General features: G+C 37.0%; 2 protein-coding genes and 1 non-coding gene across 3 annotated transcripts in view; 1 reads left to right on the forward strand and 2 right to left on the reverse strand.

The window, feature by feature from the left end:
• The window catches only part of LOC144450203 (eIF5-mimic protein 2-like), a 32,397-nt gene extending 25,190 nt beyond the window's left edge, over positions 1–7,207 (reverse strand). The window contains exons 1-4 of the mRNA XM_078140790.1: positions 7,133–7,207; positions 2,120–2,191; positions 794–964; positions 75–175 (exon numbers count right to left, since the gene is read on the reverse strand). Of these exons, the coding sequence (XP_077996916.1) occupies positions 75–175; positions 794–964; positions 2,120–2,180 (333 nt within the window). The 5' untranslated portion in view covers positions 2,181–2,191; positions 7,133–7,207. The remainder of the gene's footprint in view (positions 1–74; positions 176–793; positions 965–2,119; positions 2,192–7,132) is intronic.
• On the forward strand, positions 7,206–10,567 carry LOC144450204 (26S proteasome complex subunit SEM1-like). Its single transcript, XM_078140791.1, has 4 exons — positions 7,206–7,247; positions 7,340–7,493; positions 8,675–8,771; positions 9,835–10,567. Exons 1-4 carry the CDS (start codon positions 7,221–7,223, stop codon positions 9,890–9,892), a joined length of 336 nt encoding a protein of 111 aa, XP_077996917.1. The 5' UTR covers positions 7,206–7,220; the 3' UTR covers positions 9,893–10,567.
• A 1,931-nt stretch (positions 10,568–12,498) lies between these two features.
• Positions 12,499–12,570, reverse strand: Trnaq-uug (transfer RNA glutamine (anticodon UUG)). Its single transcript has one exon. It is a non-coding gene; the product is annotated as a tRNA-Gln (tRNA).
• Between the last annotated feature and the right edge of the window lie 184 nt (positions 12,571–12,754).

Consider the following 12,754-nt stretch of genomic DNA (forward strand, 5'->3'; position numbering starts at 1 on the left):
TCAGATCTGTTTTATGTTCACATCATTTGGGACCTGATTTAAAGTGAATACACAATTATTTCTCAAGGACATACCTGATCCCATGCTTTGATGCTCTCCAAGTCATCATTAGCTAGGAACACACAGGGGTCACATCGTTTGACCTTTTCATCCTCAATAAGGCTTCCTCCAGGGGCTATAGATAACAAACAAACATACATACATGATATAAGTCACTGGGCTGGCACTTACACCTCACCATCAGTGTGGCCTCTAAGCCAATTTGATGTGCCACTGACAAACACAATTTCTAGTGCACCAAAATTTGGTATTCCCCTATCTCTTACTATGTGGTAAGTGTGACATCTGAGCCAATTTGACATGCCACTGATCCAAACAATTTCTAGTGACACCAAAATTTGATGTCCCCCCTATCTCTTCCTACGTGGTTACTCACAAGAAATGTATACTCCCAAGGTACACACAGACAGGAAGTGGAGCGCCACCAATGGCTAATTTGGGAAAGGCTTATTTGGAAGGGGTAAAGCCTGCACCGACACAGAGTGGAAGCATGGTATTACAGTCCAACTGACATTACGTGAGGAAGTCACTGAGTGAACAGATATTGATAAGCACGCCACTTGCCATATTTGGGAAAAATGGGCTGGGGCGTGATACGGAAAATTATTGCAAAAGTTCGATGGGTGTACTCTCCACTGACTTGCATTGTAAGTGATACTGGACATTTGATAAACAGTTTTACATAATATGCAAATTAGCCACCATCTATCCTGGGGAGAACACTGATTCTTACCTAATATACCACCTGCAAAGAGGATATCGAAGAGAACTTCTACATAGCGTCGGTAATCAAGACGACTCCCGGCAGTATCCAGGAACTTTGAGATCTCTGCAAGATCTACCCCTTCTATTCCAAGAAGAATTTGTTCGCGAAATCCAGCTGGGTCATATTTCTCCTTCTCATCTGAAAGACAATTATTTGCATATTAATTTGCATAATATTAGCATAATAATTTACATGTGTTTTTCATATCTCCAACATTCAAGCTCTCACTTGTTTACAACACTTATTCATATAATAAATAGTCTAGATTCTTCTTCCTTTACAACAGGGAACTTGCAAACCCGCCATGTTGAATGTTGCATCATGGGAAATGAAATAAATACTAATGAATTGGTATTGTAAACAATACTGGTACATTGTTTGCAACCACGAATGGTCAATTCATAGTTTACCCTGACTACTGTGGGAGGTTTTTTTATAGGTAGCACCAGATTAGGTATTACAATAACCACAGATAATCCCATAGTCCTTTGCATCTGAGCATGCTCAGTCTGGATTGCAAGTTCCCTATTATGTTATTTCCGAATCCCAAAACATTTAAACATACAACTGCCTGTGCCTGGGACCCTATTTTGCATATGACTGACTGTATGTTTGGAGGTGGAGAACTTGTGATGACACACTGGCAAGTAATCACCAAAATATAAACATTCCCTATATCTGGGTTTTTCACATGCAAATGCTGCATATTTGAATAATCTGAGTTCCAAGCATGGTGGTAACGCCATGCTTTCTCTATGCTAGGTAGAACACTGAATCCATGCCAGGGGTACTGATTGTGAGTGTCTTGAGCTCTCAGGAGAAAAGGCACACTAGGAATACACACCATACTATTATACTTGTACTGTCCCCTTCTACGAACCCTCTCTGTCCTATAAACCCTCTCACTGTCCCCCTCTACAAACCCTCTGTCCTATAAACCCTCTCAATGTCCCTCTACGAACCCTCTCTGTCCTATAAACCCTCTCACTGTCCCTCTACGAACCCTCTCTGTCCTATAAACCCTCTCAATGTCCCTCTACGAACCCTCTCTGTCCTATAAACCCTCTGAATGTCCCTCTACGAACCCTCTCTGTCCTATAAACCCTCTCACTGTCCCTCTACTTACCCTCTCAATGTCCCTCTACGAACCCTCTCTGTCATATAAACCCTCTCACTGTCCCTCTACGAACTCTCTCTGTCCTATAAACCCTCTCACTGTCCGGTCTATCCCTCTACGAACCCTCTCACTCTCCCTCTATAACCCTCTCTGTACTATTGGGGTCATGGACATACCTCTTTTCCTGGTCTTCGACCTATGACCTGTAAGTGTAGGTTTGGGTGCCTTCTGACTCATACAACTGATAGCTGAAATCAACAGAAAGACATCTTGTAAATATATTCACATTCATATTCATATTTATATTCACTTCTTGATGAATTCTCCAAAGAGAGAACATTGTCAAGGTAAAAAAATTTGTTATCACACATATTATACAAACACTCACGATACAGAACGTACGACACTGGTAATCGAGCCTTAGGTTTTCTAAGATAGCGGTACATTTTTTCTTCAAAAAGATATGAATAAGTAGATTGTTGGTCGATTGGTATTATTTTACATCTGGGCTTGACATTTTTTTGGTTATTGGCACACAAGCATTCCGCTTGCCTAGTTGGAATACGACTGTTGTATAGAATTATTTAGGGACAATGTAACTGTTAGCATCGAGTCGCATACACCATTTTCATACTAGTATGATATAATAATAATAATAATAATAATATCTAATAATAATAATAATCTTTATTCCCAGAAATACATATACATATATAATAATTCTACAATGTATAAAGTATTCAACTTGGGAAAGGGAGAAAAAAAAATAGTTGTCTTTGCAACTAGTCGAGTCCATCCTTTTCTTAGGGATTAGGAATTACTAAATTCTGGGGCTGCTGATTAAATTGAATGTATTGCAACATTGACAGAATAGAAAAAATCATAAAGGATTTACAAAAATACAATATACATATATATCACTATCAATATATATATCCCTGTATCAAGAAAAACAATAACCCCAAAACATTACAGTAGAATGATGCTGGCTTGATATTTCACTCATGGGACAGCTGAGCATGTGTTTAACACAGAAGATAGACATATTTCAACTCTAGACTAACAATAACCATGGATGTATTAGTGAGAAGGATTCTGGACGGCTGTTTAATCCTATTACTTCTTTTGTTTACGTCAATTAACCCTTTGTCTCCGCTGCTCTTTGAAGACCGATGAACGTTCCTGCAAATTTGCATATGGGTGGAGCTCACGTCTTGAGCTGTACCTGTCATGATGTTTGAACGGGTTGCGCATTAGGGGGTAAAGGTTAGAAGACATGCGCAATTGACATGTCTGAGTGCATTGCCCAACTGTGAACCCAACGATACCGGAAGCAAGAAAATCGATCGAGTTATACGTAAGTTACAGCAAATTATACGTTTTTCATACCCCAAAAGTAACCCTTTTCAAATCTTCTCCCCTTGTGACAAAAAGTGACATCTAGCGCTCATTTACTGATCATTAGAAAGCCTGCAACGTGTTCCTTCCGACCATGTATGTGGGAATGGTGTCATGTCATGAGCTATCACGATAGAGACAATTTGTTTACCACTGTCTCACTATATACTGTTTCCGTTCCCCTATACAAAAGCTATGGGTGTAAGTGTAAGTTCTCCATTTTCTCGTAAAGAACATGTACGAGTAGGCGCCGTATTCCCCTCTTCCTAGCGATTAGTTTTAGTTTGAAGTATAGCTTGTGATCTAACCTTCATGGCTGGACATTTGCTACCAATCCACGTGCATGGGCGGACTCACAATCCCATGACGAATTTCGGATCCCAACGGGCCCATGTCTTTTACTATCCGCCATATTGAAATATTTGTTTACACTTCCCGTCTCAGTTGTTACATTGGTCACTTGCTGAAGTTGTTGTTTACAAGAGAATGTTTGTTAAGGACTTGGTATCGTGGGTTAATAGTTAATACAACTCCAAATACGATAATACTATCCGAAAGTTTTTTCCCTGCCACATATTCTTCCACTGGTGGGGGCTTGAAGGAGCCGGGCCCTTGCTGTTTGTAATTAATAAACAGTACAAAATTTGATTTGTCTGTCAACATTCCATGGATATCGATACATCCCCAGGATCCATGAAACTCGCGAAAACCCTGTTCTTTAGAAACCCACGTATATACATCATGTGAAGTGTATGATAAGCTACTGATTTCATGTATTAGCAATTTGTCTTGCATTGTGTATTAAACTTATGAGATACATTATAATTTTCATTATGCAACAGACTGTGAAGAGAAATTGAACACTTGTTGTTGTTGTTCAAACTTCAATGCAAACGATGGTGCCCCAATCCCTCCTTACATGTATGCTTGTTTTCACCCCAATAAAATGTTTTATCATTTGCATGTTACAGATGGTGAAGTGGCAATAATGGATAGACACAAGTAAGCTGTATAAAGTCGATCGACAACCGACCTGTAAAATGTCATATTCATCTATGATATTGAAAGGATTGCAAGTGGATGTCACCAATGAAGATTCTTGATTCAGTGACAAGCAACATTCTTTTATATAATCTGAATTTACCCTTGTTTGGCATTTTTAATGTCTAGTTTATGCATAAAACAATTGACAATGACAAGTACCAAAGAGATTATCTTTTTATATTTAATGATTTTTTATGCGACAAATGAAGTTTGACTTAATAAAATCAGTTTCATTCAAACACATCCTCTCCATTGTTGTATTTCAACTGACAAATATATTTCATCTATTAAATAAATGAAGTCTTACATTCAGTAGCTCAAATCTGTACCTATCGTCCACACTCGACTCGCAACCATTTTTATTTCTTGTACAATCAATCTTGAAACACATAGAGTATTGAAAAATATCAACTAGATTATCTGCAAACTGTTGAACGGGTGAATCTGCATTGGAAGTGATAAAAGCCAGAACTGGCTTGACTTCCTTCTCTAAATTTTCATTCAGTTCCAACACTGAGCCACTGATAATATTCTTGGCGGCACTACACAGCAAAGAAGAGCTATTCTTTTTCGCATTTTCCAGAGTATATGTAACCTTGACTGCAACTAGAACGAAACACAAATATGAGATCCATTTATTTTTCACATTATGTTTCTTTTTGTATACATTCCAATTGATAATAAATATACAAGTTTGTCTTCATAACAATATATATAAAGTAAGCGATATAATACTTTCATTGCATATGCTCACAATGTCACAGGCATTTACATTCCATGATCTTAAACAATCAAAAATGCATTCAAATATTGGGCAGTTTTTTTTACCTTCAGTACTTCATGTTCTACATGAGTTGTACATGTAATTTCCTGTTCCTCCATGATGAGAATTGAAACAGAAATTGAACTATCAATATATATTCAAATATCGGTGTAATGCAACTAAAATACTAAATGGCATAACATGAATGTATCGACAAAAATCAACAACAAATGAACGGGTAATGTACCTGCACAAATTCGACAGAACCAATCGCCTTCAGCAGTTCAGGAATAGCGTCAGCCGTCAAGTCTGATACCAGATGATACCACACGTTGGACTGTCGCATTCAATCACATCCATCGTCTCAGGACCGCCACAGGAGTCATCCTACATGAACTCTTGCTCGATATTATATCAGCATCTTCGTGTGTGTACACAGCCGCTTGTAAACTGTTATTCCTTTCCTAAATTTTATTCTTGTCTATGACGGTCCTAATACAGAACAATGACGTTATTATATCGGGGTTGGCTATATTCTTATAAAATCGGTAGCGATGTCATACATACACTGTACAGTACACACAACACGTACTTGACATCGCTACCGATTTTATAATATCATCACCAATCCCTATAACAACGTCATTGTTCTGTATTAGGACCGTCATAGACAAGAATAAAACCATTAACCATCTAGGAAAGGAATAACAGTTTACAAGCGACTGTGTGTGTATGCCATTTTGAATGCCATTTACGTACGGAAGAATGACGGAAATTGCCGATGATAACCCGATGAGCTCCTATGAATAAGTTATCACGTTAATCTTGTTACGGAAAGCCTGCCAAATCCCCGGAAGTATTAACGTCGGCAAGGATCACGGAAACAATACGTCAAAGGAACGTGCGATATCCTTCTCACTAATACATCCATGCAATAACAGAGACACAATAAACACAGCAGGATCCTTTACCCAATCACACTGAACACTGATAAGCATTGCTATTCTTTCACAGTGCAGTAAAAACAGGCTCATTACACATAGACTTGAAGATTTTAATGTCTTCACTGTTTTCTAACTAATAATCAACATATCAGCTAACATCCCCACTGTGCACAGCACCTATGTAATTGTTTCTTTTGCATTAGAAGTTGTCTGAATGTTTGTGTAAAAAATGTTATTTAAAATGGGTGAAACACCAAGGCAAAGTCATTTGTACTGTATTAGAACATATCTACATTCATTAATCTATTAAAACATTAATAATTTACTTGTGTATTATTTTCGTAACACACATGACCTTGTTATTCTCTGTTAGGATTTCCTTCAGTACTAATAGATGAATGTCCTTCAACAAAACCTACACAGGCTACAGCCAATGAAACCCATCAATCATATCTTTGAAAAAAGGAGGAAGTTAATACTGTATTCTAAAAGGCCTATTTTTTCACACAAGATGTACACCTGGTCAGTAGCGATCACTTTGACAGATATTGGCGCATTCCCTGCCAGAAATTAACGTCAAAATAACAAATATTTTAGCCAAAATATGGCTGCGATCTCGAAGGTCAAAGGTCACGGCCGCGTCTCTTCACACTACCATTTCTTGGCACGGATGACTCAAACTTCACCAGAAACGTAAACTCACACTCCCAAACAATAGACAGGCAAAAAATTTCACACAAACAAAGTCTAAGCGGTATTATTATCAAACAGACGTCGACAAATACGATATAGTGATATTCCCAACGTGGTAAATGCACCTAGATAACTGAAGAGTTCGTATGTTACGTGTACCCGACAAAAACCTTACTCGCCACACCGTGCACACGCAAACCATTCATTCACAAGAAATCTCGTGAACATTTTTGCCAAAATACACCGTATTTTACACTTTTAGGAATTAAGTTTTGTCAAATGTAACATTAGATGTCTATAAAAGTCCAAAATATGTCAAATTTTCTCAAGTCTTTATGAATACTTACATAGGGAACTCTTCCGTATGAAAAATAGAAGAAACGATTTTGTCCAACGTGATCTTCTCCACGAGCTGACTCGTTCGCAGACGTGAATATGATAATTCAAAGAGAATTTTTTACGGTAATAAAAATATATAGTTTTATCAATTAATTTTACATTACTAAGCCTAATTTATTCAATTAATTTCAACTACATGATTCGATTATTTACAGATCTTCATATTAAAATCAAATTCAGCTCTCGGAAACAGTATTTTTACTTATTTATTCTGGAACGATCCTAAATTCAAAATGGCTGACACCACGAGAAAGACTGACTTAGGATTACTCGAGGAAGATGACGAATTTGAAGAGTTTCCAGCCGAAGGTTAGTGATTCCGACAAAACAAATATCATTATCATGGTCGATTCTTTTACATATGTGGTGTATTTGATGCTGCTAGGTGAAGGGACGCAGATATCGGCGAAGTCATCAAAGTTGTCCGAATGACACTGCAATCCATTGATGGGATGTACTGTTGCTTGTACAGAATGAATAATTTAGCGTATTTTAGCAGTGGTACTGCCGTTACTAGTACTAGTACATTGTTTATGAATAGAGGTCAAAGTAAAGAGAAAACTTGGACCACGATTGTGGTGTCTGGTAATAGAAATAATGGCGAGGTTAAACCTGAACGACATTGTGAATTTGTTAGTCTTTACTTAGTGTTAGTTTTTACTTTAGCAAATACACTTTTTTGTATTGCTAACAAAAACATGATGCGGTCATTAGAATTTATTCTTAAATTATTGGGGAGAACTAACCAGAACATGATGTTTACCAAGAGGTTATGTAATGAACATGAAGTTTTACATCTGTTTTCTATTGTATAATATTTGAAATATTGTACTGTGCATGTGTACTAATAAAAGAGCAATTTTTATCATGGTAGTCCGAACTCACCTAGAATGTTTACATTTGTATATGAGAGTGCCCTGTGATATCAAGACTCATAGGATGTTGTGACCTGTAGATATTCAATCCTAAGCTAGTCTAGTTCCTAAACGATGTGATACTAGTAACAATTACTATGATCATCACCACTCACTATGTCTAGTCAAAGTAGTTACTCTAGCACAGAATTATGTGCTACCCCCAACAGCGTTCATATAAACATGATGACGTGCGATTTTAGTCAAAACAGCTGTTCTAATTGAATATCAATGATTTTCAGGTATATTTTGAAGGCAGTAAACCAATTACAATTGTGTTTGCCCCTCACCCAGCATGGGGTTTAGCCAGATTAATGGTAAAATGTTTGACTTTGACTAGTCGTGATGAGTGGAGATGATTGTAGTAATCGTAACTCATGTTGTATAGGAACTAGACTACATTACTAAAGGTCTTGGTGTCTTTGTTACATTTGTTTTAGGAAAACCGCTGTCATCTTATCTATATCTATCTCATTGTTATTGACTGTTGTGTTATATTTTATCAGGAAAACTGCTGTCATTTTATCTACATCTATCTCATTGTTATCGACTGTTGTGTTATTTTTGACTTTTCAGAATGGACTGGACTAGATGAAGACCAGGAAGATGTCAATGTCTGGGAAGATAACTGGGATGACGATAACGTAGAAGACGATTTTTCCAATCAACTGAGGTTAGTTCAAATATTAATTTATAGCTCGCGCAGTGATATCAATGACTAGTACACATGCCCATCCTATATGCTATGCTACATTTTTAGGTGGTTTTACCCAAGGATGCATTGCGGCACAATGACTACACATGTGTGTTCTCTTTACTATGCACATTCTCCACACAGAGGGCGCTGTCTAAAATATCATTGTGACGCAGCTGGTCACAAATGAATCTACCCTGTGGGAGCTTATGGGCTTTGCTTTGTTATGATATTATTCAGAATTGTAGAGTCATGATGGTCCATTGGTTAGTGTGCTCAGCTCAGTATCTCCAAGTTATTGTTTTGAGTAACAAATGTTATTTTATATTATTCTAATCAACTGAGGTCATTTCAAAGATTAATTTTGTAGATTCATGGTGGTTAGTGTGTTCAGCTCAATATCTCCCAAGTTGTTGTGTTGATTGAGCACCACTCTTGCCATCTTCTGCTTCTGCTTTATACTGTGCAGAACCCCACATCAGGAGTGAACAAATCCACTGGTCCTGGGTCTGGGACTAGCAAATTTTTTTGGGCGGACCACACAAATTTTACCTTTTACCAGTACCTTACTGTTAATAACTATGTTAAAAAGTCGTCTGAATACAGATACATAATGAATATACAGTTCACAAAATGATTTGTTAACCCTGTACATGTATTAAACATTAAATACTGACAAGTGAAACGTCAGTGGTAAAGTTTATCTTATCTGAAATATAGACCAACAATCAGTGTTCTCCATCAATGAAAAAATTAAGGGGTGGCTAATTTGCATAAATATTAGCATGCTGATTTGCATATATTTGCATACATGTGCAAGCAGTATATTATATGTAAATTTATTAATCTGGAAATGAAAGTCATTGGAAATGGTAGACGAATGTATTAAGTAAACCTTTGTTCCAAACACAATTTGAAAATTGTTAGTGTCAAGTTTCAACTAAACATTTCAGTTTCTGTCAACAGAATGACCCACTGTTCAGAACATGGGACCTTATTATGACCCACAGTTAAAATTGATGTTGTTTGTTTTCTGTTTCAGGACGGAACTAGAAAAACAGGGCCACAAAGTAGATCAAGTTACACCAATGCAGTCATGATGATATATTCTCTGTCTTTTGTATACTGAAATGTTAATCGTTATAGCAACTACCAACCAAGACATGAACCTGAAGTCCTTAATTTGATATGCAGTGCGCCATCTAGTGGTAGCCAAATTGACGTTGAGGGCGCACTATCGATGTTATCTAAGAAGATTAGTCTCTGACTGTAATATATGATGTGTTGTGTTACACAGACTATTGCAATCATGGACTTTATGGTATCACTCTATGACCTTACAGTTAGCCCTCTATTCTCATACATACTGAAGATTTCATCGTTACAGCAACCATCAACTGATACACGGACCCCCATGACCTAAGTTTGATGTTCGCTCTCAATATTACACTAGTACTCTGTAAGATACGACATGTCGGACCTCCTCAAGGTTACATGAACTCTGTAAGATGCGACATGTCGCGCCTCCCTATTGGGTACTTGATCGCTACAAAATACCCTATGTCGCGTCTCCCTATCGGTGACAGTACAAGACAAGGCTTGATGACTCGGTGTATCTTACAGGTCTTACAGGACATGAAGACCAAATCCTTATAGAGAAACTGAACAGACTATTTTTTTCAGGATCTTTTTCGTATATTGTGTTTAACGACATACTGTTCATCTTTGATTTTTAGTACTATGTTATAGTTTGTTTCTGTCTTGTTGAAGTAAAATGGTCATATTTTTCACTTGTATGTTTATGCCTTTGTTTCTTTTTTCTACCGTAAGGAAGAGATATATTTATGGGTGGAAGTCTGTGTGTCTGTGTGTGTGTCTGTGTCATCGTTTTCTCCATAACGGCTTGCTCAATTCAAATGAAATTTTGAAGACGTATTCCGTAGGGTATTGGGAAGACTTGATTAGGTTTACATCTGGTATAAAGTATGTATTACCCTGGTATAAAATATGTATTACCCTGGTAGTTTCGAAGATAGTCACAAAATAAAACTATCGTCACAACTGGTTGATACAACAGTGATAAGCTATTGAATGGATGTTGGTTTAATTGTAGTCTAAGTAAGGAGGCGTCTCCGAAAACTAGTTTAAGTACATGAACTTGAAGTGCTGCTTTACGACTTCCAATGTTTACGCAATGTTGTTCACATTAAAAAAGCACAACAGAGGAACCCTTTTGTGTAATCTACTACATTGAAGAACAATATATTATTAAACCAAAGGCTGGATTACCAGTCATATTTTTTTAATTGCGACATTTTGAAGAGCCGTAATCGGAGTCGAATTCCTTGGAAAACCTCAAGAAAAGTTTCACGTACGTTTACGTTTTCGTTACTCGATAAGTTTTACTGATAACTTTAGAAGATTCTGATAATGTAGTCATAATTTTTTTGGCTCTGAATTTATTTTAACTGAATATGCACAAAGCTTTTTCCATAGAAATAAGTCCCCCCTAACATGTTTTATGCGTTGTCATATTTGTACATTCAGCTGTTTTGAATGGTATCAACAAAAATTGCACTGAATACCATTGGCTGACTGGATTAGTTATTTACAAGTAGTGTCTACTTTTCCCATGTAATGTCCACCAAATTAAATTATGCCAGGCATGGTCTAAATTGACAATCTGCCAAATTTTCATGTGCCAAAAAAAAAGGATATTTACAATAGTTTATACCCTATGGGTAATCATGGTTCAGTTATTAGTATGAAAATTAGCTTGGTGTCTTTTTGTGCTTCTGATCTAACTTTGTGTTGTCACTGAGGGCACTGTAACCTGTCGGAAGGGGAGGGGGCTGTGTAATGGTCCACATCTGCTTATATCGGCGTCTCCTTTCCCCATTAAGGACAACCTTATGGAAGTCTCTATTGGTCATTGAGGAGTGGATTTTAGCCCGAGAGACTAAAATCTGTTCATAATACAATATGCTCCAATCTTCATGGGTAGGGAATGGTTAAATACAAGCACAGGGGTGTGTAATATTTCATAGATTGTTGTTTTCCAGGTCTACAGACTAAATACAACAACCTTTTGACTATATATTCCTACCTGTACAGGGGAAGAGAGATATTTATAGTATACGTAGTACTATAGAGATCGATACATTTGTAGCAGCAAGATTCGTATGATATTTTCCTAAGAAAACGGAAATCTAAGCAATAATACACGCCCCTGTGAATACAAGGACCAACAACTGGATTGTTCAGACTTTATGAGAGTAGTGTCATATTATCCTTCAATCTGAATCTGAATCTGAAACTGAATCTGAATCTGAATCTGAGACAAACTTTATACACAAAATAGTTCACCATTTGGTAAATGAATGTACTAAAAATCATCAAAAATAGAAAGTTTATCAAACTAAAAAGATCCATGTTCTATGATAGAATATCAAGTTGTCTTATTACGTATGGATTCTGCTGCTGGTTTTAGAAAAGTTATCAAGTGTGTATTTGTCTTGAGTAGAACTCTATTACATATGTAAGTGAAATGAGACCAAGAAGAGGACTTTTTCGTATAATTATACCCTTTAGGAAAGCTGGAAAAAAGAGAGTAAAGTTTCCTTGGACAATAAAGAGTAAAGAAAAATGGATCGATAATGGATCGTCACAAGCATTAAGAAAATGAAAGGAGACAAAAAAAATAACGAGGTCCCACCGAGATTTGAACTCGGATCGCTGGATTCAAAGTCCAGAGTGCTAACCATTACACCATGGGACCTTTTCGATGTTTCACGAGCTGCCGTAAGCGTACTTGAAACTTTGTGCATAAAATCAAGAAATTAACTTGTCTTATTGGCGTTATCTTTTTCTCTGAAAGTAATAACATTCATTAATTATCTCCAGTTTCTCTTCGTTAGTTAAAAATGTATCCGGCTTTTGCCACTCTCATTTCGTCACAAGCA

The sequence above is a fragment of the Glandiceps talaboti genome, chromosome 19, assembly GCF_964340395.1.
Source record: "Glandiceps talaboti chromosome 19, keGlaTala1.1, whole genome shotgun sequence".
NCBI classification, from domain to species: Eukaryota; Metazoa; Hemichordata; class Enteropneusta; family Spengelidae; genus Glandiceps; species Glandiceps talaboti.